Consider the following 23628-nt stretch of genomic DNA (forward strand, 5'->3'; position numbering starts at 1 on the left):
ACCATGGTCATCTATCTGCAAGTTCAGTTTGTCTCAGTGGTCATATTTGCAAAATCTAAACCAAAACAAAACTGTAATACTGTATCTTTTCCCTCTCTTGAGATCAAAGACATGAAGAAGGCGAAAAACTCTGATTCCACCTGGGAATACTGAAAGTCCTGTGAAGGAAGCCAGGTAATCTTAAGTATTAAATTAAATTTTTTTTTCCTTCTAAAATACTCACCTGACTTTCTCTTTGGTGTTTCTAAGAACAGTTGCAGCAAAATTTTGAGTAACACCAACCAGACTGATGCCATCAACTTCTACAATTTGATCATTCACTTGGATCCTTTCAGGGAAAAAACACAAATACATAAACAAATGTGTGAATTCTTGGGAATCTTCAGCAAAATTTAGCACAGAGAGATCTTTCTAGTTAGACTTTAAACAAAAGCTCAGTCATAAAATGACTGAGGTAAATACAAAAATGCATCATTCCTTGCATGCAGACATCTTGCAAATCCAGCTTCTAAGTTACTACAATTAATAGCATCAATTATCCAGTCCCTTTCCTTGTATAGAAATACAGCAACGCAATATGGCAATATGGAATTTGTCACATGATTGAGATACTTCAACAGCTCTTATATAATTTTTTCCTAAGCCAATCTTGAAAAACAGTGTAAGACATAGCTCTGGTATTTCATGATAATGGAAAAAAAATGTGATATTTTACTAAAACAACCTGCTCATCTGTGAAGAAAAGGGCTTATGTATTAGACTTAATTGTGGCATACTCTCTTAAGATATTTCATCTAACTTGCTCCAAAAAATGAATTTCCAGTGTAGATGTGATCTTGCTGCACACATTAACAAGACTTTGGACTGTTTTAATGAGGCCTTTCTTTCTGAAACCAAACACCTATTTGTAGCTGATATACTGTTTGATGCAGAAAAAGTTAGACAGAAGGAAAACCATGCCACTTTTATCTAAAGCAAGCACTGCTACAAAATCCCTAGAACAGGCACTGGAGTCATCTGGATTACAAATCCTTGGAAGATGGCTGCTGCATTATCCTCCAGAAATGCATGATCTCCAATAGTGTCAAAACTTAAAAAACAAACACATATAGAACTAGTCAAAGGGAGCAATTTTCCAGTACTTACAGGGATTCTATTGATCCAAACCACACAGTTTACAAAGGAACCAAGAAATAGCTATGAAAAAATCCTATTTAAATTATATGAAAGTACCTACATTAATATATTTAATATCTTAGGATATCTTAGTGATAAGACTTCTTTTCAAAGAACAACAGAGGCTTCAACACAGGGTTGAAGCATTTTGACTTGGAGCACCAGTTTCTCTTTCAAGTCTGATGCAATGCTTTGCAGTTTTACATGTGTTCAAGCAGTATTTTCTGTTCTTTGGATTCCACTGATGAGTAAGAAATACAATATTTATTCTTTGGCAGCCTCACACCACAGATTATCACTGTCTTCTGGGCAGGATCTCCCTTGAAGAAGACAGCCTATAAACTATTTTGAAAATCATATTAGGTATTTTATTCTCAGAATTTTATTTCAATTTTCACCAAAGCATTTAAGAAATACACCTATCACATTAATATTTATTGAATTTTGATTTTTGTTTTTACTTAAGTGAACATGAGGTGCAGTCAGACGGCTGCAGGAGTTCCTAGAAAAGAACTTTTAAGAAGTTGGTGCTGACTGAGAGGGAAACTGTCACTCTCTTGACTGAAAATGGTGGAAGAACAGACTCCTTTTAGATGACAGTTTATACACAACACTGTACATCACTATGCAGTGGATTAGCAGAGTTCAGACAGAACCACAGTTACAGTATTTCACGTGATGAAACATTATGTTAGAGAACTGTTGCCTAAAACTTTGTAAGTGGCTCTATCTTGATTCAGTCTAGTTCCATTTGTCCTTCAGGCATATTTCGTTTCTCCTTCTTTCTTGTTTATATAGCTCCTAAATTAATTTCCAACTCTTATTTTTATGGCTACTGTTCTCCAAACCCCCTTTCTTTCTACATATACATATATTTTAATTATACATAAACACACATACATATCAAACAATATACAAAGGCCAGCCTTCCTGTTAGAGCTCCCTCTGCCAGGAGCTCTAGGCCTCCTCTGTCTCTCAAATCTAATTTCAAACATGAATGAAAAATTAGGCTCAAGTTGCCAAAGCCTGAATTATAGACATGTAACTGCTTTTATCATTATTAACAAAATTTGTAATTCTTCTGACAATTATTTTCTTATGCTCATGACTTTAAACTTTGCCTGCAGATTAGAATGAAGTAGCAGCTACAGAAGTGAACCAACCAAGGTTGAACAAATTACCAGCACAATTACTGCTCTGCATGACAAAATGAAAAATTTCACCTCTTCAGAGATAACTTTTAGAGCTCACGTTAAGAACTATGTAATGTTTCAAAACTGTTGTTCCCAATGTTATCAAAATACTTTAAAATGTGAATGACTCATCACCACAATAATTTGAAAGAAGCAGTTATGGATTGATTCATCCAGATAAGTTTTTGTTTTTCATATTCAGTCTAATGACTGATTCCCTATTTTACACAGCAGTAATAACCTCTCCTATTACTTATCAACATGCTTGCCTTTGGGTTCATCTTAAAGCACCCTTCTTTGTTAAATATTGGTACACAATGCCTTTTAATATGACAAATAAACTCTACCTGTCTGTCTGAAGCAACAGGAATCAAGCCAGTGGTGCTCAATTACTGGGAAACCCTTTTGTACAGATTTTGTGTTTCCATGCGAGGCAAGTACTTTATATCACAATTTGATGGGTCTTTCCATGAAAGACAGGAGCTATCCTACAGATACTGTAATGTTTTAAACTGTAGCTTCAGAAGAACCTGGTTGAATAGTGCTATGTGATTATTCAGAATATCTGATGCAATTGTTGAAATATAGTTTTATTTTCATTATGAGACCTTGTTTTGCTATCAGTGTTAATCATTAACTTAGGCTTTTCACAAAGATGAAGTTAACAGGACCCTTTACAGTTGATGCACTTCATTATAGAACCGTCTGCTCCTGACTGAGAGGATTACATATCCCTTTCCCAAGTGAATGATCAGTCAGGCTCTCAAAGAGAAAATCAGAGTGCTATTTCTCAGCTGACTGAACATTCTGCCAGTTGAAAACCAACACAAATATTAGAATGGTCAAAGAATGATTTTATTTTTCCTCAGCTGACAAGCTCCTTTCAGATGCCATCTAGGGAAATGAAAGAAGAGACTTGTGATGGAACATTAACTTCTGTAGCCCACTCAAACATGTGAATAATGAGAGGGAAAGAAATTACAGATCATCACAGAGCAGTAATGAGTGACTGATTTTCAACCAGAGAATTTCACAAAGAATGCCAGTCGTGAGCTTAATGCCTTTTGGCTGCGGTCAAGCACACACTTCAGAAAAACATTCACTGAAATTTAAAGTAATGGATAAAGTCATGACATCTTGAGGTGTCAGCTTCTTCATCTCCCTTCATTACGTTTAAGCCTGTGATAAATCAGTACTTGGCCTTCAACTTGGTATCTTACTGCCAAGATCTGTATAGACACCTCCAAGTCCAATCTAGATGATGATATACCTCAGTAGTTTCAGAGCAATGTTATTAAACTTTGCAATCCTCTGCATTTTAGAATCTTCTTATTTAATTTTTGTGGGGTTTCCACAGCAGAACAACTTTTTGCCTGGCTGAAAAGGTAGAGTTGTTCATCAATAAGGAACGTGTTACTGCAATACATTTTTCAGAAGACAGTATCACCTTTTTAAGAGTTCATTCTTACTTTGACTTATAAATAAAACATTCATATTATTTATAACTAATATAACAAATCATTAATGGTCGTAAACAAAGAGAATGTATATAAGTTGTTTTAATAGCTTACGTATCAGATAAGTAATATTTTATTGGCACGCAAATTTACAGAGGTTATGCACTGGGACAAAATGACAAATTGTATGGAAGATACTTGAAAATACTTTTCATTATTAAATTATTAGACAGTAACACTGGCCTTATTGTGACAGGTATTGTGTAAAACACAGATAACTTGTCCCATATGATAGGAATATTTTATGCTCTAAAGGAATTCCTTTAACCTTAACACACCAAATAAGCAATTCTTGAAGCAAGCAGGTTTTGTATGAGCATCATATAAGACTACAAACACCAGTTCATTTCTTTATTGGGCAAGATTTATGGTACAGCTTCCTATTCAAGTTGATTATTGTACTTGCAATGCCCTATGTGAAAACTGAACTCTGGAACAGAAGACTAGCCATAATAAGAAATACTAACAGTCTGTGTTAGTAAACTTAAAAGGAGTGCATTTAGTACCAGTTTAAACATTCAGATACACTAATTATTTTCCTAATCACATAATCATCAAGGTTGGAAAAGATCTTCAAGATCATCTATTCCAACCATCAACCTATCATCACAATCACTCCCAGGTGCCACATCCAGACGCCTCTTAAACAATTCCAGTGACTCCACCACCTCTCTGGGCAACTTATTCCAATGCCTAACCCCCCTTTCAGTGAAAAAAAAAAGTTCTAATACCTAATCTGAACCTCTCATGACACAACTTAAGGCCATTTCCTCTCGTCCTTTCTCTTGTGACATGGTAGGAGAGACTGACCCCCACCTTGCTACAGTCTCCCTTCTGGGAGTTGTAAAGAACGATACAGTCCTCCCCGAGTCTCCTCTTCTCCAGACTAAACAGCCCAGTTCCCTCAGCCACTTCTCTCACTTTCTAGACACTTTTTGTTGCCCTTCTCTAGACATGCTCCAGCACCTCAAAGTCTTTCTTGAAGTGAGGGGCCCAAAACTGAACATAGGATTTGAGGTGCAGTCACATCAGTGCCAAGTACAGAGGGACAATTACTTCCCGATGGCCACACTATTTCTGATACAGGCCAAGATGCCACTGGCCTTCTTAGCCACCTGGGCACACTGCTGGCTCATATCAAGCCACCTGTCAATCAGCACCTCCAAGTCCCTTTCTGCTGAGCAGCTCTTAAGCCACTTAAGTCTGTAGCGCCCCATGGGTTTGCTATGACCCAAGTGCAGGATCTGGCACTTTCCTTTCTGAACCTCATGCAATTGTCCTCAGCCCATCCATCCAGCCTGTCCAGATCTCTCTGGAAAGAGATCAAATAATCAAATGTTGAACAGAACTCTTTATCTTAAGTACTGCCTGTCCAAAGCTGGCTTGAAGCGAAAAGAACAGGTGGGAGCTCAACACCTTTAAAATCTAAACTACCTTCAAAAGTGATACACAGTTTGGAATCACCAGCTTTACTCATGCTAAACCATCTGAGATTTCAGTAGTCACAAACACACATCTTTGGCAATTCTGTTCTCCTTGAACAGTTTAAACTCACTGTACCAATTTGGTGTCTTCTCATAACCACATCAGGTATTTAGACCTTACCAATGAAGTCTCTGAACTCTACAGCTTTGGGTAATCGTGACATACATTAAGCAAACAACTATTTCCTGTGGAAATCATAATTTATAGTAACTATTGCTGAGAAAATGTCCAAATACAGAGTCTAGTTTACCTGCCATCTCTTTCTGCTGTCCCACCTTCTGTTACTGTTTTGACAAATATTCCCAGTTTTTCAAGACCTGCATCTGCTCCAACTCCCATTCCAATAATGCTTATGCCAAGTCCATCTTCATCTGTAAAAAAGCAAGAGAAAGCAGAAAATTCTTACATTTGATGTGTACAGCTATTTGGTAGGTAAATATTTATGCTTTGGTCCCTCTTGCCTTTCTATGTCAATAACATTAATATTATTTTACTTCTTTTCAAAAAAATCTATGCGACTACTATTTTAATTACACACAAAAAATATCACTTTCACCCTTATGAGGAGCTTAGAGAAACAGTCAAGATTTTTACTCCCCCAGTGAAGAATGAACATATCAAAGACTGTGCAAAATCCATATGTTAATGGAGTGTCACAAAACAATTCTTTTAAGGAAAGTAAAAACTGCTTCTCTCTGAGCTGCTTCTTTAATTCCTTACTGAACAATTCTTGAAATCCAAAAAGCCAAGGTGACTACAACAGATTCATGGAAATTCAAGATAAGCTCTGTATACATGTGTGGACCTCCTCAGACTTGTAGGTCAGTGTCACAGGAACTGGAAATGGCACACAGACACCATACCTTTTTCTAGTTCGACTGGGAAGAGCTCCAGCTTTTCCACACGCTTCTCGAGTTCATATTCAGCAGATGCAGCAACTGGGTCAACTTCATCATTTCTCCTGTCATAATCTTCATTAGAGTATGTATTGAAAACCTGTAGAAACAGACCAAAAATCACTCAGCTACCTACTCCAAAAAAACCTCCAACTTATGAAACTAGCTACTGCTTTTGTCCTGTGATGTTGCAGATTTTGAAAAGGCTTTTAAAAGACAAATTTCTCCTGTTCATTCAAACTTCAAGTTTCTAAATTTGTGCTTTTTCATTCGAGAAAGCACAAGTATGGTTGCAAAAGTCAACTGAGTATAAGTTTTTATTGTTTTTGATTATAAATGAAAAGGTGATCTTTAATGACTATGTTGGTCTATGCATGTCAATATTTAAATTATTTAACTCATTAAGAATGCACTATTAGTAAACATTCACAGACATAAAAGACTCAAGTACATTGAAATGATAATCTTTATAGTGTCTATGTTTTAGTCTTTACTCCTAATGAAGTTCCAGTTTGCATTCACCTAACAAAGCTAGACCAGAAGATTATTCATCTACATTTATGATGCCTATGGATATCATCAGAGATTATGATCCATATTATGTATTCACTTTTTTAGGACAGCAATATACACAGTCATGGGTATTTTTTAAGTAACCAGGTTTACAGGTTTATTTCAGCTCTAAAGCAGTAATTTAACAGTGACAGCATTAACCTGATTATATTATTTATGCTACTTTCTATCATACTTTCACATGGCCTTCAATCAGTGATGAGTCAGACCTTCAGGAACTTTAGTCAGGAAAAGCATATTTGCATATTTTAGAATTCAGAATTTGCCAGCCCAATTCACTTAACTGTCCACATTTGGCAGTAAGGAAAGAATATGCATTATTAGGGGTAATAACTTTACTGAGCTTTAGTCCCAGGGATATATCACATTCATTACTTCAAATAAAGGAAAACAATTTCCCATATCTCCCCTTCCTCTTTTACAGACACATTACAGAAGATACAATTGGTAGCCATGTTTTCCTTTATCTCTGCTCCTCTTACAACATAAAACACTGCACCGTGCTACACAGCTACACATATATTCAGAAGGTCTACAGAAGCCTACTCTCTCAGCACCTTTCTTGGAGGCTCCAAAAGTACTGCCCCTGGAGCAAGCACGGCAGCTTGGTGGACAGTGCAATGCCAGGAGCTGGGCTCATTTCCATCTGAGGTTTCACCTGCCCAAAAAGCTGTTAGTGAACATTAATGTCATTTAAATAGCAAGTGTATTAAAGTTGCAATAAAAAATACCATTAAATTCTATTTTAAATATATTAACTGTGTTACGGCTACCACAAAGCTACTGAAAAAAAACCTCCCAGCTTTATATAAAGTAGTGGACAAAACAGAAAAGATGTTAGTTGCTCGATGGGAATTTTAACTCCTGTATTTTACATCAATGTGAAACAATCAATTTCCTCTGCCAAGAAGACTGAGGTGATAAACATTTTACAAGAATCTACAAATCTATCTCACACTGATTTTTAGTGATTCTGATCCAAGAAAAAGGCTTTTTAAACTATGTTCCTAGGAAGTCTTCATAAATATACACCAAAGTTAAGTAAGATTAATCACATACTGAATGCTGTCCAACGCTGCTGAATTTTTGATGCTGCTTTAGTACTTGTATGATTGGAGAAAAGACACTGATGCAGAAACAAGTATAAGGGGAAGTACAATGTCCATGTTGAAACCCAACCTCATTCATGCTGACATCAACCAAATGAGGATGAGTCAGTATTGCTAGACTCAACTAAAACACTACTGAGCTAAGGTTCAACCACAAACCTTTAGGTCTGAAATGCAACAATTCTGCAAGCAAATACAGGTTAAAAACAACAGCTGTTAGTTTAGCTTGAATTATCTCATTTATCAACATGATGAGAGAGACCTGTGCCTCAAATGTGAACAGAGATGAATCACATCAAGGAAAATGGAGATACTGTTTGCTGAAGACAAAGAATAGCTGAGAGTTAGGTATAGGGAAAAACTATATCACAAAATGAGTATATTTTTTTCTGGATTTCTTTTTATTATGTTAACTGATCCCATTCTTTTCCTTGTGTTCAATGACTGGCATTAGTATATCATGGCAGCAGTTTCAGATTTGTTGCAAAATGACTGGATATGCTTCCAGATAATTTTCTTTCTAAGCATAAAATCGTATACTGAATTCTGGTTTGGGATGATCTTTCTTGAATCAGATTAGAGATGGCTTCTTGGATTCTGCTCACTGTTTTGGAATATTTGGATAATCACACTAAAAGGGAACTGAAGATACTGCTGGTGGTGAATACAGCTATCATTATGTCTCCAAATACATCATGCTGTTCTTATCTAGTATCTTACCTAAGCATTCAATCTGAGATTGTAGGATCATTGACTGCATTAAGGTCTATGTTTCCTATCTGGTATTAACTCAGTCTTTTGTACATTGGTCACATATTTTTGCCCACTACCTTGAACAATGCTGTTGACTTCCCTGAATTAGGGGAAGAAGGAGGATATTCTTGTATGTAATTTATCTCATTTTGTACAATCAAATTTAACGGTTGCCTGATTCTATTAAATGAATCCCTGGGTGTTAAACTGAAGAAAAGAAAATTTGTGCTTGGAAACTTTCTTTCTTTGTGAAACAATCTATCCACCACAGTAACAAACTGCTTGCTCAGTACAGTCATGAGAACTGTCACTCAAGTTTTACTTTGCTAAAAATAAGATAAACATTTATAACTTTTTCCTCGCGGTATGGTTAACTTGATTCAAGTAGAACTATTTCACTTTCCCCACGTCTGTTGCCACTGTGTTTCCCAGAGTGTGCGTGGGATTTCAGACTCATGGGAATTCTCCCATTCCCTGTGATTTCACAGATTTGGGGTTGCTGTCACTCTGGCCAAGTACCCGGTACAATAAATCTACTTAGTCATTACTTAAAGAAAGCTCTTTTTCAGGAAAATCCAATATACTATCTTAATCTCTGATTTTACCACCCCAGGTATTTAGAAAAAAATAAGTTTCCATAGAGTTCACCTGTGCATTTACTAGAATTTACAACAGCACTTGTAATCCAGCAACAGCTGAAACAAAAAGCCAGCACTGGTGAGATGTCAAAACAAACCCTGGAGAACCGCTGCCAACAGAACATACTTCTGTGTTCTCTAAAGTGAAAGGAAAAGGGGCCATCAGTAAATGAGACAGCACCAAAATAATAATAAACTGTATCATCAAAGAAGCAGGTATTATTGTTAGGCACCCTGGGTGGCAACCCCAGGGAAATCATACGTACACATACATACGTGACCACTTGTTTCTCTTCCAGAGGGCAGTTGACAGAGCACAAACCAGAAAAGACATGTCACTAACTATAAAAATATATTGAGGACTAATTCAGAAAAAACCTACATTTTTGTTATAGTACTTAATTTTTAGGAGTAAGATCAGAAAAATGGAAACGGATTATTTTTGAAAAAAGGTAAAGTTTCAAAAGTTTGGGGCATTTTCCCATAGTTCTTAACAACCAAGTATCTTTACAGAATTTAGCTGCCCGCAACCAGTAAGTAGTGACAAGCCTTTTTTTTATTTTTTTAAAGAAAGTCAGAATGGAGGTAACTATAAAGAATCACGTGGGCTGTTCTGCCCATGGGCTAGCCAGTTTGGTGTTACATAAACCACATTATTAGTGTTTCATACTATAAACTATGCAACATAAAAACTGTCTTATCTGATGTAAGGCTAAGAGAATTGGGATTGTTCAGCCTAGAAAAGAAAAGGCTTAGGGGTAACCTAACTGTGGCCTCCAGTACCTGAAGGGAGCCTACAAGAAAGATGGAGAGAGACTATTTACAATACAGGACAAGGTGGAATGGCTTCCAGCTGAGGGTTTAAATTAGATATTAGGAAAAAAATCTTTACTGTGAGGGTGGTGAGGCACTGGAACAGGTTGCCCAGAGAGGTTTTAGATGCCCCATTTCTGAAAGTGTTCAAGGCCAGGATGGATGGAGCTCTGAGCAACCTGGTCAAGTGAAAACTGTCCCTGCCCATGGCAGAGGGATTGTAACTAGATGATACTTAAGGTACCTTCTAGGCCATTCTATGATTCCATAAATCTATTTAAGAAAGTCCCAAACATATTGAGTGTGTGCTGGTTATGACTATACCGTCCTTGCAAGTTGTGCTAAGGAACAAGACCTGATCCCAGGTTCAGCTGCTGCCAACTGTGCTTTTTACCCCTCCAATGACTAGTGGTCAGCAAAGACAAAGAAACAAGTACGAACTGCATATTGGTGGATGGCACCTTGTTGCAGCAGCTGTTCTACCACACCTTCAGTTACTCAAGTCTTACTCACACATAAATAATCTCTCTGACATTCAATTCATGATTATACTAGGACATTCAATATGAGGGGCCACAGTTAATGTACACTGTGCAATATCAATTAAGAAACCATGCCTTCACCTGCTATTGCCATGCTGTCATAATGCCTGCTCCTCATTGCCTGTGTTCGGAAAGCAAAAACAAGCAAAAAAAAAGATGTGATGTCATCCACCACAGGAAAGCAGCTGCAAAAAACAGCACAAGTTTTGTTGTGATCTTTTGCAAGAATCCAAATGAGGAAACTCAGTGGCTGAGTAAGTAGTTTGGAAATCGGACATTCAGAAAAACATTTGAAGCTGTGGATGAGACCCTCAATACTTTCTCAGTCTAGAGAAGTTTTTAAGTCCAGAACAGCATGCAACAGCCCCTCTGTGAGAAGGAACAGGCACATTTGCAGGGTAGCTGCCAATTTCTTCAGAGCAATTTTACAATCATCTGTTTTGAATATACCAAACTGGACTACTGCGTTTCCTCCACTAACGACGAAAAATTCTCTTGTGGAGAGATAACCAAGGAAGAGCTGGAAGAGTGTCTCAGGAAGAATCAGTCATGTTCAAGGACATGACACTGACCTATGGTGTTGTACTTGAAGCACAAGAAGTTGTGAGAATTCCTGTGCTGCATCCTGCAAGGGCAGGAGGAAGGCACAGCACTGAGGATTCCCTCTCTGGCTATGATCAAGAAGCTAATGAGAGGAAAAGAAATCACAGTTTGACCATTATGTTCTGCTTTGAAGTCTTTCTACAGCACAGCTTCAGTGAGGAGAGGAAGCTCTGGCAATGTCTGCAATTGGTGGCTTCTTTTAAAGAGTCTTTTCTCTGCAATGTGGTTGTTTTGTCACAGTCAAAGCAAGTGAATCAGTGAGGAGGCTTCCTCCAGCTTTCCTGGCTTCGTGCTCCCCTAAAGCCTGCGTGGGCATTAGCTGTCACTAATGCTTCAGCAAGGAAGCATCAAGGAGACAAGTCTTCCCAAGACACAATTGCAGGGGTGAGACACAGATGGGAATTAGACAGTAGCAATATTGAAAGAAACTGATCATCTAACATCAAATCCGAGCCTGGGGTTTCCCGCAGAAAGCTCTGTAGGAGAAAAATCTGTTTTAAGTGTCCTGAAACTCTGGCACAGCAGTTTCTAGTTTCTGAAATTCTGGAAGTATCTGGACCCTAGACTTGTACATTCCAGAGAGACCTCTTCAGATATATGACAGGGAGACAGGAGCAACTGCTGCCACACACAGACAAACTGTTCACAGAATCACAGAATATGCTGAGTTGGAAGGATCCCAACAAGGATCATTGAGTCCAACCCTTAGCCCTGCACAGGACCATCCCCAAGAGTCACACCATGTGCCTGAGAGCATTGTTCAAATGCTTCTTGAACTCTGTCAGGCTTGGTGCTGTGACCACTTCCCTGGGGAGCTGTTCCAGTGTCCAATCACCCTCTGGGTGAAGAATCTTTTTCTAATATCCAACCTAAACCTTGCCTGACACAACCTCAGGCCATTCCCACAGGTCCTGTGACTGGTCACCACAGAGAAGAGATCAGTGCCTGTCCCTCTTCTTCCCCTCACGAGGAAGTTGTAACTGCAATGAGGTCTCCCCTCAGTCTCCTCCAGGCTGAACAGACCAAGTGACCTCAGACACTCCTCATACGGTTTCCCCTCAAAGCCCTTCACCATCTTCATTGCCCTCCTTTGGACACTCTCTAACAGCTTAATATCTTTCTTATATTGTGGTGACCAAAATTGCCACAATATTCAAGGGGAGGCTGCATCAGTGCAGGGCAGAGCGGGACAATCCCCTCCACTGACCAGTTGGTTATGCTTTGTCTGATGCCCTCCTGGCTGCCAGGGCATTGCTGACTCATATTCAACCTGCCATTGACCAGGATCCCACTAGTCCCTTTCCACGGCACTGCTTTCCAGCATCTCAGTTCCCAGTCTGTACAAAGATCCAGTGTTGTCCCATCCCAGGTGCAGAATCTGGCATTTCCCCCTGCTGAACTTCATATGGTTGGTGGTTGCCCACTCCTGTTGAGGTCTCTCTGCAGGGCCTCCCTGCCTTTGAGGGAGTCAACAGTTCTTCCCAGTTTTGTGTCCAAACTGGAAAATACTATCTCTAGATATTCTTGTTTCAGGTAACTGGCATGTTATCAAGCCTTTTGTCTGTTGGAACAGTCATAAAGACCAGTTCTAATCGAAAACCTCAGTGCCACTGTCCTGCAGCAGTGCTGACACATCTCATCTGACACCCGTACACCTCCATCCACTACAGCATGTCCTGCATCTGGTCTGTCTATGGGGAGAAGCATCCAACTGATGTTAACTCCAAATTGTGCCACATTTGCATTGCCTGGTGGGACACAAGCATTAAAATACATGGACTAATCACATGCATTTATTAGCCCTGTGACACAAGGGTGCGCTTGCTTCATGTTATAAACAGTTAAAGAAACGAGCAAAATTCTCTTTTAAACTTCTTTCACTGAAGCTAGAATCTTAAATTTTACAAAGTGCAGTTTGGTCTAAAACATGAAACTGAAATTGCCTTGGTGGTACTACATATGGATCAGATCCCCTGTTCCTGCTACTTGGCTCACTTTCAGGTGTGACTTTTTAAAACACCTGTCTTCATTAGGTAATTTTCTAGAATCAGTGAAATTTATTATTTATATTCATTTATTATTTACTCAGTGTGTACTTGTTTTATTGCTGATGTACTAGTTTTGTTTCAATTTACATTCCTCCTTGTCTACAGAGCAAAAAAATACAAAATCACTGTTACTGTAAATGAGATGTGTGCCCCATGTGAAAACTTCATGCTGTTACTCTTAATGAAGACAGGTCAGAGTAATTAGCAAATAAAAGTAAGCCCTGGTACTGAAGAGTAAAACCACAGCTCAAAGGGAATTTGCCACTTGTACAGCTCTTAGGGTTGCTGTGTGTTTGTTTTAGTAAGTGAGTTAAACAGTAAGGTGCACTGAAACCTGGAGTTGACATATGTACAAACAGACTTGTCTGAATATTCCTGGGGCTTTTCTGGTATATAGTAATGGGTTACAATTCCATTAGCTATTTTTTTTCTTCTCACAATTTTTTTTTTGTCACAACCATTATTACAAATGGGAGATTGCAATACTGTCCTGTTTTTCTCTGGTACAGACTAAATGATTTTCACTGAATTCTCTTCGACGAGTTTTGCAGACCTGGGTCTAAATCTTCTTGGATAGTGGGTAGGTTTTTGTAATGCAGCAGCTTGGATGGAACAGTGTAATGGAAGGAATAAATGACCAATAAGGTGACTCTTCCAGATCTTACTGATCATATATGAATACCTAGGAGACTTTTGAGTGTTGTGTACCTCACAGGTACACTTCATATGTAATAAATTCTTTTGCTCTGACCTTACCTTTTTTAAACTCTACTTTGCATCACTGTAAGTTACTGACAAAAATGTACTTTGCAACTGTTTATATCTTCTACTTTCTATTTTTGGTCAGTAATCTGCTATTTAGACATAGAGAATAAAAATCAGGAAGAAAAAAATTATGTGTTTTTCACAACAGCAGCTTGACAATGGCAGGGAAAAGAGACAACTCCACCATACTGCATTCCCATAAAGCTCAGGGTTTGTCAGGAAGTCCCTCCTGCCAGACTTCTTTCACAGATCCTGGACAGATTAGAGATCTAGGTACAGCAATATTAACACCTTATTGCCTACAGCACTGAAGTACTGGCCTTTAAGCCTGAATGCCTCTGGCTGACTCTCACTGCACTTCTGTTTCAGGAAAAAGTAAAAACATTTGCCTACACCTTGAGAGTGCCTCCTTCCAGCAGAATGAAGAAGCAGTTGCAACAAGAGCACTCAGATAGCCACGCTACACAGAAAAATTATAAAATATGAACACGAATACTTAAGAAGAAAATTCATTTCCTACATGACAGCAGATATTTTGGCAAGCCCCTCTATTGCCAAGGTAACAAACTAGCATGCTCAAGAACCCATAGTATCTTTGAACATGGAAATAAGCATGCAAATGAGAATGTTTGTAGTGAGTCAAGTTTGACAAATTAATTATACTACAGTACAGGCTCCAGTCTGGACCTCTGGTGTCCAAACAAATTTAAACAGATAGGACAGCATGAAGCAAGTTGCCGTTTCTGTCCCTAGACATTTATTCCTGAATCTGTTGCAGTATTTCTTCCAGATCCTTGCACTGCTGCCAGTTTACATCGTAACCAATGGTGCTATTTATCTTCTGCCTTTAAGAGTGTGACACATGAGCCAGCCAAGAGTAAATGCTGCTTCTGGTACCAATTAGTACAGGCTGCCATACAGTAGCAATGTCACCATGAATCAACACATCAGTGTTTCTTCTCCCAGCAACTTCACCCTCCCTCAGCCTACAAGTCAGGATGTCCAAACATAGAGTAAAAATGCCACAAATGTTCTCACAGGCAAACATTTGAAACAAAATATCGACTATGCATAGAGCATTCTATTTAAAATACTTCTCAGCAGGGATAAATCGTGTAACTTACACATTCCCTAAAAATGAATCCACAAAAAAAATTCACAAGCAATTCCTTTTATTTATTTACAGATGTCAGAACTGTTAAGAAAATGATTCAAAGGAAAAGAAGGACACAAAAAAGTGATCATAGGCATTAATTTAGAACATTTGCTGAGTAAATTATACAGAGAGTATTCATCCAACTTGAGTTTTATTGTGAGTCTTTATTGTGAAATTATTACATACTTTGAACAAAAGTGAATACAATTCTTTTATATGTATTTATATTTAAAAAAATCTTAAAAGTGTACTATAAATAGTACACATTGCTCTCTATTCCTTTACTTAAAGCAGAGAAGAAAGCAGTGGTGGAAGAAAAGAGTTAGGTGGAAACAGCCTGATTTTGTGTCTGATTTTCTCAGTATTAAAAATATCAATATCATCAATACACATATTGTGCTTTTTTAGGGTGCAAAGGTGGAACTCTCCTAAAGGTTTTTTATTGCTTTCTCACATATCTTGTCTCCTTCTGCATTTAGTACTAATTGTCAGTCTTACTAATAGTCTGCAGACGCAGCAAAGGCTGCATGAGCCAGGGAGAAGGATCTCCAGTGCCAGAAACCAGAGGACTTTACAGCCTTGACTCAGACCAAGGCACAAAAAGCAAATGTACCTCCATGCCAGACCATAGCAGGAGCCTTTCTGAATCTCTAAAGCTGTCTCATCACCACCTTTCACAACAAGTTCACATAAAAATCTTAATTTTTTTTTTTAAATGAGAAGTTCTTAATGAATTCTTTAACAGAGATGAGATTACTAAATATAGTGCTTACAGTCTAAGATGAGCGTGGGAAATTCTATTATATTCTATTAAGAAAGACACAAGAGATGTAATAAACTCTTCCTTTGCACATGCCAGCACACAGACTATTCATTATTTAAGTACACGGCTTCTGAGCTGAAGCATAGCTAAGTATGACATTAGATACCAGATATCAACTGGCCTTCTGTACAGGGTAAACATAATTCCCCAATTTAAGGTGGCACATGCCACATAGGGTATCTATTTCGTTTCTAGTGCAAGAAGGTATTTTTCTACAGCAATGGAAATCTTATGATTCTAAGGAATCTGAAGCCTTTGGTAGCCTATTGCTACATTCACGTTAACTTCACCATGCAGCGATATAAAAGAGACCAATTAATGGAGTGTTGCATTTATTTGGTAAGAGTCTTGCAGCCATACAGCCTGTTAATGCCATTGATTGCATATAAAAATGGACAAACAGGCAGAGCCTAAGAGGATTAATGGAAAAGCTTCTGTAATACAGAAAACGGTTTGCCGTATTTTGTAAACATCTTTCAAATGGGCAGTGCAATGCCACATTCTCAGTGCCAGATCACTACTCAGTTACTTCATACTGTAGACTTATCAATCCCTTAATTGCACCTGCAGGCAGAATTCATTTTGGCTGACTGCATTTTTTTTAATGATAGTTTCACATTTGCACTGTTTAGCACAATGAATTGCATCCCAGTAAGATGTAAAACTGCCTAGAGTAAGCAAAAGAATGTTTATCCATTAAGAATTCATACCAAGTGTATTACATTACAGTTAATCATACCAATGCTTCAAAAATGAGACAGTCTGTATTTCCAGAGGAATTCAGTCTCCCTAATGCCTCCTAATATGGTATGTGGGCTACACAAGCCAAGAATAGGGGTTCCCAGGTCTGACTTCATAGCTGGTTCAAACACACCAGCTCTAAGTGAAATTTAAAAGATGGTATTAATGGACTAAGAAACAGAAGGTTACAAATGTGTGCAGAAAGTATATCCAAACAAACAGACAAAGAGAAAGACGGATCACAGGGGATAAGCTGGTATTAATGAATAATGCTAGCTTGGGATGAGACTACAGCAATAATGCCACAAAGTGGGGATTCAAGATAAATACATTTAAAGTGACTCAATTCAACACTATTCTTGGACATTTTTCAACTTCAACATTTGTTATGACATCAGGTACAAAGTCTGGTATTACCCTCCTGAAAACAATAGCAAAAAACTTCATCAACCCCAAGAGGAAGAGATGGGAGTCTATATCACAATTGGTTTTCACTCTACCCCACATACTGTGGAAAAATTAGATAAGCATAGAAGCTACAACGAGGTTTGCTTACATAAAGATTTTACACAATTCTACGCTTTGTGCCCAAATTTACTACATAATTTCAAATTTATTACAGACATTTCCTATATACCAATCTGTGATGGATCTGAAATTCTGGAGAACCAAATGAAAGTTTAGCACCCAGCGCTGTCATCCTGAAAACGCATCTGGGGAACTCCACAGGGACCAGGTTGTGGGCATCCCAGCTTTCAGTATGACTCTCCCCTTATTACAGCAGATTTCCCATGTCTATGGCATGGGGTGTCAAACACATCGAGGTAAGGCTAGGTAACACTTATTGCAGGGTTGTTATTGCTACGCCTCAAAAAAGCAAAGCAGAAGACCTTTGCTGTCTGCATTGATACCATTTCCGTATGTGGAAGAATGAATATGAACCTTCTCCACCAACACCTCTTGCTTTACTGCTCTGGGGTTGACCAAGCATCTCCCTGTGCATGCCCTTAATAGTCCCTGCATGCTACTTTCAGGCAGAGCAGCAGGTAGGGCACCATGTCTATAGAGATCCATTACTGGGTACAGAGACAGATATGGGGTTAAATGTGAGCCCAGTGCTGTCCCTGCCACATGCCAGCAATGGAGATGGCTGGGGAAGCTGATGTACAGCCAAGAAACTCCCAGACCTTTACAGCTGACTTGAGTCTTCTAAGCTTTCTGTCTTCCAGATGCAACTTCTTGACCTGCCTAAGATAGAAATAAGTGAAGCTCAAGACAAATATTCCACCTTTGTGAGGGAAACTAAAACATGAGGCTTAGCTTTCTGTCCAGATTCGCCCAAGCAGAGAAGGAGAAACTGCTGTTTACCCTGTGCAATGACAGAGAACTGTAAAGGCTATGGAAGAACCTCTCTGTTGTGTCAATGCAGCAAACAGAGCAGGGACATCTATGAGTGTGCTGCTCAGTTATTCCAGCAGCTGAAGTGTGCAGCATACAGCTGGTATCACTGTCACTCACAGTAACTGTATTTTCACTACAAACAGCTGCACATTTCTTTTAAAAGTAAAACAGACACCATTTAGCAGAAGCTGGACATACTCCAGATAACAGATTAAAACGTGTGTAATCTGTGTATGACAGGCTATAAAGCCAATACTGTAAGCCTTTCAGTAATCTTAGCATGATTTCAATGGCTACCCCAGTCTAATATAATGAATAAGAGAACATACCCAAATATCTCAAAAAAATCCTGACATCTAAATATTTTAAGTCAACTAGTGTTCATTGTCTAAAGAAACTGGCAATGATGCCTAAACTAAGAGCTGTGAATGAACCACTAGAGGAAGTCAGCAAAGTAATCTTAGAAAATTTTGCTAGAATACATTTACACACATAACCTTAGCTATTTTTATGAATCCCTAAGTAAAAAAAAAAAGTACACACCCAAGTTTTTTAGAAGCACGTCCTAAAATAGTATTTATAGTTAGTTTCAAGAATACCCATCAACACTGAAAGGCTTCTTTTCCTGGGCATGACTATTGTTCTTAATCAACTCTCTGTAGATCAAACGTAAGAAAAACAGAAAGCAATTCAAAGCAGTCCTTCCAAGTCCTTCTTTAGTATTACTAACAAAAAGCGAGTACTAGGTCAAGGAAAACATAAGTGATAATGTTAACATTCACTGGGAAACTGCACAACAGACAATTGGTACAAACTATATGTAACTCCTGGCTGCTTCTTACCCCTAAAAAAACCAAAACAATGGTGAATAAAACCACTGTCGTGGATGAGGGAATTAGTTAGATACAGATCGTGTGAGAAAATAAGTATGTGGCTGGACATCAAAACAGCCAAGCTGGTAAAACTTTAATCCTAAAAACTTTAATTTTAACCTTATTGTTACTGATTAAACACTCTGAGATTCTAAAAAAAATCTTATCAAAAGAGCACCTTTTGCTTGCAAATAAAATAATTAAAAAAGAGCATGAAATGACAATTTTTAAAAGCCTTTTCTATTGTACTGGTAAACTAAAAATCCACAAACACAGTTTTGTCTATAATCAGCTCAAGTTTTATCTTTCAATTGCTTGCAGTAAAGGATGCTATCGACCATTCTAGTCTTGAAGGCAAGAAATGTTTTCACAGATTATTCAAGAGTAAAACCAATAAAAGTGCATGCCAGAAGGTAAAGTATTATCCAAACATGTTTGTTGCTCACAACCAACAGGATTAGCTACAGATACAAGGCAGCTGCATGAATGCATTCTTGCAGCTTGAGCACAGGAGTCCATCCATCCTCAGGTGTGAAAGCTGGGTATAAGAGCCACACATAGACCATGCAGGTCACTCTCCAGGGTCAGGACCAAATGACAAAGTGTTGGCAGAAGGATTCAGCAAATACAAAATGGATTTCCTCCACTTTTTTTTCAAAGGAAAAGGCAAATCTCCCCTCTTCCTTTAAATTTTAAAAAGCTACAGAAGCATGAGCATCACCCCATTTCAAGAAGCACAAATTACCATAAAAAAAGAAGAGCAGTGCATGAAATACTGGAGAACAAAAAGGCATTCAAGTTTTAAATTGCAACTGCAACACTGGATAGTGTAAAGCATTTATTACTTTATTTAATTTTCCAAAAGAAATTTTAACACAAATGGCTAAGTGGTTTTGGTACCACAGAGAATATCAACAGTAAGTGGCTGTCACAGAAAATGATGCAGGGAACTGGTAACCTTATGACAGTTAACTGAAAACTGTTTGATAGTACTTCCAATTAAAAGCAACTTGAATATATCATGTATGTTTTTGGCCCATTTACCCTGAAAGGTAAAAGACATTGCTTCAACTCAAGTTTTAAAAAATTATTTTATCTGATTGGGCAGGCCTCATAAAAACAGTATTAAATTAATATTACTTTACCTACCTTTAGGTTAAAAGCTTGTCTCGCCTAAAAGGGTAACTGTCAAAATGCACATTAAATTCAAGCTTTCAAATAGTGAAAATACTCCATCTTCCACGCCCTAAGCCTAATTTTATTTCTGATAAATGTTATAATGTAACTCAACAAAAAAGGCACAATAAAAATACAAACTATAATTGTTTTGTCCTAATGTTATGACTTCTGGCTAACAAGAGGCAAATTTATGAAAAATCCATCATGTCTCTGTTTTGGAAAGAACTTGCATTTTATTAACCCAGCAACCTTTTTTTGAGCTTTTTTCCAGGACAGGTGCTTGAAAACCAGATGTACAAAATGGGTTCCATCACACGTACACAAAATGCATTTTAGATACAAGAGTTGTTCTTCATATTCAAGCTTTTTCTTTGCTCTACCAAAACAAGTCTTATGGCTTATATTAATTTCTGCCAAAACAGATGAGGACAAAATCCTTCCACTGAGTAATAAGAACAATTTAAAGATTGTCACTTTGCTTTTCAAAAAATGTTTACTTAACTGGGGACTTATGTAGGGAACCAGAAATTAGTCAGCAAGAGACTACTGCTACATGATAATCACCTGGATGAAAATCCCTCTGTGCTCGATGCAAGATAATTAAATCCAGGTTAACCCTCCCTCATGGAAGTTACCTCAAACTGCTGTCCTTCTACTGCCATAAGAGCTTGCCACTGCCAGTTACAACAAAATAAATCTTTTATCTACCACTACACAGCCTGTTGCTAATGTGCAGGCCACCAAACAGACCACCTGTAACTGAGCGATTAAAATATCACACCTCCTCCATGAAGCCACTCACGTGGTTTTCATTAAACCTTAATGATCCCACAATACAAAACCAAGAGCTCACATTTAGTAACAAAGCCCTCTCAAATGAAACTAATGTGGTGCATATAATGCACCCAGGACAGTCTCTGTGTACAGTTCTCAAGTGCTAGAAACAATGTGGAGAAAAAGCTCTTCTCAAATAATGGCCATGAAAATACAACATGATACTAGGTAGTAAAAGCAAGCAGTACTTTTACAGTAAACGGTTCTCTTTGCTATGAATTATGAGGTAAAATAAAATAAACACCAAATTATGGTGAGATAGAAGCCTCACATCTGGCAGTTTGCATGTATTGACGAGTACACTGAGAGATATACTGGCACTCCATGGACTCAGTCCCATTTGTCTGTCTTCAATAAGGTCTTAAATAATGTTTATAAAAAAATTATTGCAGCGGTATCCTAAATGCTGAGAATCCTACAGCATGACTTTGCATTTTTAACATCTTTTTTTTGACAGCAGTTTGGTTATTCGGTTGGGACGAGGTATCCCAGCAGTTCAGTGATGTGCTTCTGTGAAACACCAGGTAAGCCATCCAAACTCTACCCAACATCACCACAGATTACAGTGAGGACAGATCCAGTATGTCTACCTAAGCATCTGGGTTACCAGCTAAGAGTGAGACTGAAGATAATACAGGGTACACCTTTTATGATGGCTCAGTACCAGAGAAAAGCAAAGATTGCAACTGCAGAAGTCAGTTTTGGCTGGAGGGCATGTAGCAGCTCAATTTGTTGCATGAAGCTTACAATCCAAAAGCCAAAATCACAACTTCAAAAGAAGAACAGCAATGGATCTTTTTTTTTTGTGAGATTTAGAAGTACTTCTAAGAGAAATAGTATATAAGTCTAGCAAAGTCTAGCAGATGGAAATGCTGAGTACTATCCAAGAGCAAAATGACTGAAAGATGCAGACACGTTTTGATACACTTGCAAAATCATACTCTGGACTGTAGGTCAAAATTGCATAGATCAAATAAAAGGAGATGGTTTCAGAAAAGTAATAATATTTCATAAATATGTTAATTAATTATAAATTATAAAATATTATTTCCAAAGTATTTTTTAATTATATTCCCCATTACTTAAAATCCAGTCAAGGTGCTACATGCTGTTTTACCCATGAACAGGTATTCACTGGTTACAGAGGGTGCAAGGAACAGCACTGGTTTAACTAAGGCACAGGTTACACGGGCATACAAAGCCCAAGGACACTCCTCTATTTGCCTGAGGACCCACAGCACCCCTTGTGAAGGAAAGGGCTGGCAGGTTGTGAGCAGGGAGAGGAAAGCAACGCTCCCCAGAAAGCTAGTCTCAGCTGCCAGCTGCCCACCCCTCCTGCAGACAGGAGACAAGCCCCTGGTGCTGACAGCAGGCAGAGCAGGAGGGAACATTTTACATCCCTGATGTCCAAGAAAAAAAATCAACCTTATGCTTCTGGGCAACTTTAAACAGAAGGCAAAGAAATCCAATATACTTATTCAAATAAATGTCAAAAGGTTAATGCTATTATCCAAGGAACTTTGCCAACCAGAAATATCACATTTTATGATTGCTACAGCTTTACATTGTAAAATAGAAGCACTTCAAAAGCAACGGTTGGCACGCAGTGCAATACAAGCAATCCATTACATTTACCGTGTCTGAAACAAAACTTGTTTATGCTTAGAACGGGTGAGTGAATGAGACTACCTGGAGAGCTGATCTCAAAAGGCAGGGAGGCATAAGGGTTCATCCTACTTAACCACTGTTGTGGCTGCATGACCTATGAGGAACAGTTTCAGTGCTAAAGAAGCTTCACTTTATACTGGCCTCAGATGCATCTGTTATGAAATGATCAGCATCAATTTCTAATTTAAAAGTTACATATATTAGTTTATTTCCCTCTGGGATGAAAGAAATCCGTATGAAAAATTCCTCATATCCCGTCTAGTCCTCTGTTACAAATCAAACTGAACAAGTCAGAAGTTTATTGCACTTCATTACATGTTCGTATCATGGATGAGATCAGAACTGATTTTGATTTTTTTTTCTCTAGAAAAGTCAAATGAAACCGATTTAAATTATTTTTGTAGATATCCTCTAAAGTTGGTGTACAAGAAAATCTGTCCAATAACATGCCAGTAGATTAGTATTTCAAAGGAAGTATTTATAACTGACCAAATAGCAATTAGATATTATAAAAATTCTATATCAACATATTTATTACTTCCTTTAGTCATCCATTTAAAAGACCTTATTAAAAAGACTTGTTTTCCCAAAGGACAATTTCTTCTCTAAATTAAGATAGCACTTTCTATATTGTAAGAGTCACACGACTTTCAACAATTTATTAAAATGGTCTCCTCATTGCACAAATTGACCATATATATAATACACCATTTTTTCTTCAAACTATTTTCAGGATTTAACTGACATGTATGTAAAAGCATCTGCATATGGGGGTACAATGGCTGCCAGAAAGGATGCAGCCTACTAAAAAAGTATTAAAGTTAACATTGGAATATTAAATGT

General features: G+C 38.0%; 1 protein-coding gene across 5 annotated transcripts in view; it reads right to left on the minus strand.

The window, feature by feature from the left end:
* PPP1R9A (protein phosphatase 1 regulatory subunit 9A) overlaps positions 1-23628 on the minus strand; it is a 169894-nt gene that overhangs the window by 57825 nt on the left and 88441 nt on the right. For all 5 annotated transcript variants that reach the window (XM_018075361.2, XM_018075362.2, XM_008921191.3 and 2 more), the window contains exons 3-5: positions 6235-6367; positions 5622-5742; positions 224-328 (exon numbers count right to left, since the gene is read on the minus strand). In XM_018075361.2, the coding sequence (XP_017930850.2) occupies positions 224-328; positions 5622-5742; positions 6235-6367 (359 nt within the window). The remainder of the gene's footprint in view (positions 1-223; positions 329-5621; positions 5743-6234; positions 6368-23628) is intronic.

Source organism: Manacus vitellinus, unplaced genomic scaffold, assembly GCF_001715985.3.
Source record: "Manacus vitellinus isolate BGI_N305 unplaced genomic scaffold, ASM171598v3 scaffold_3_pilon, whole genome shotgun sequence".
In the NCBI taxonomy this organism is placed as follows: domain Eukaryota; kingdom Metazoa; phylum Chordata; class Aves; order Passeriformes; family Pipridae; genus Manacus; species Manacus vitellinus.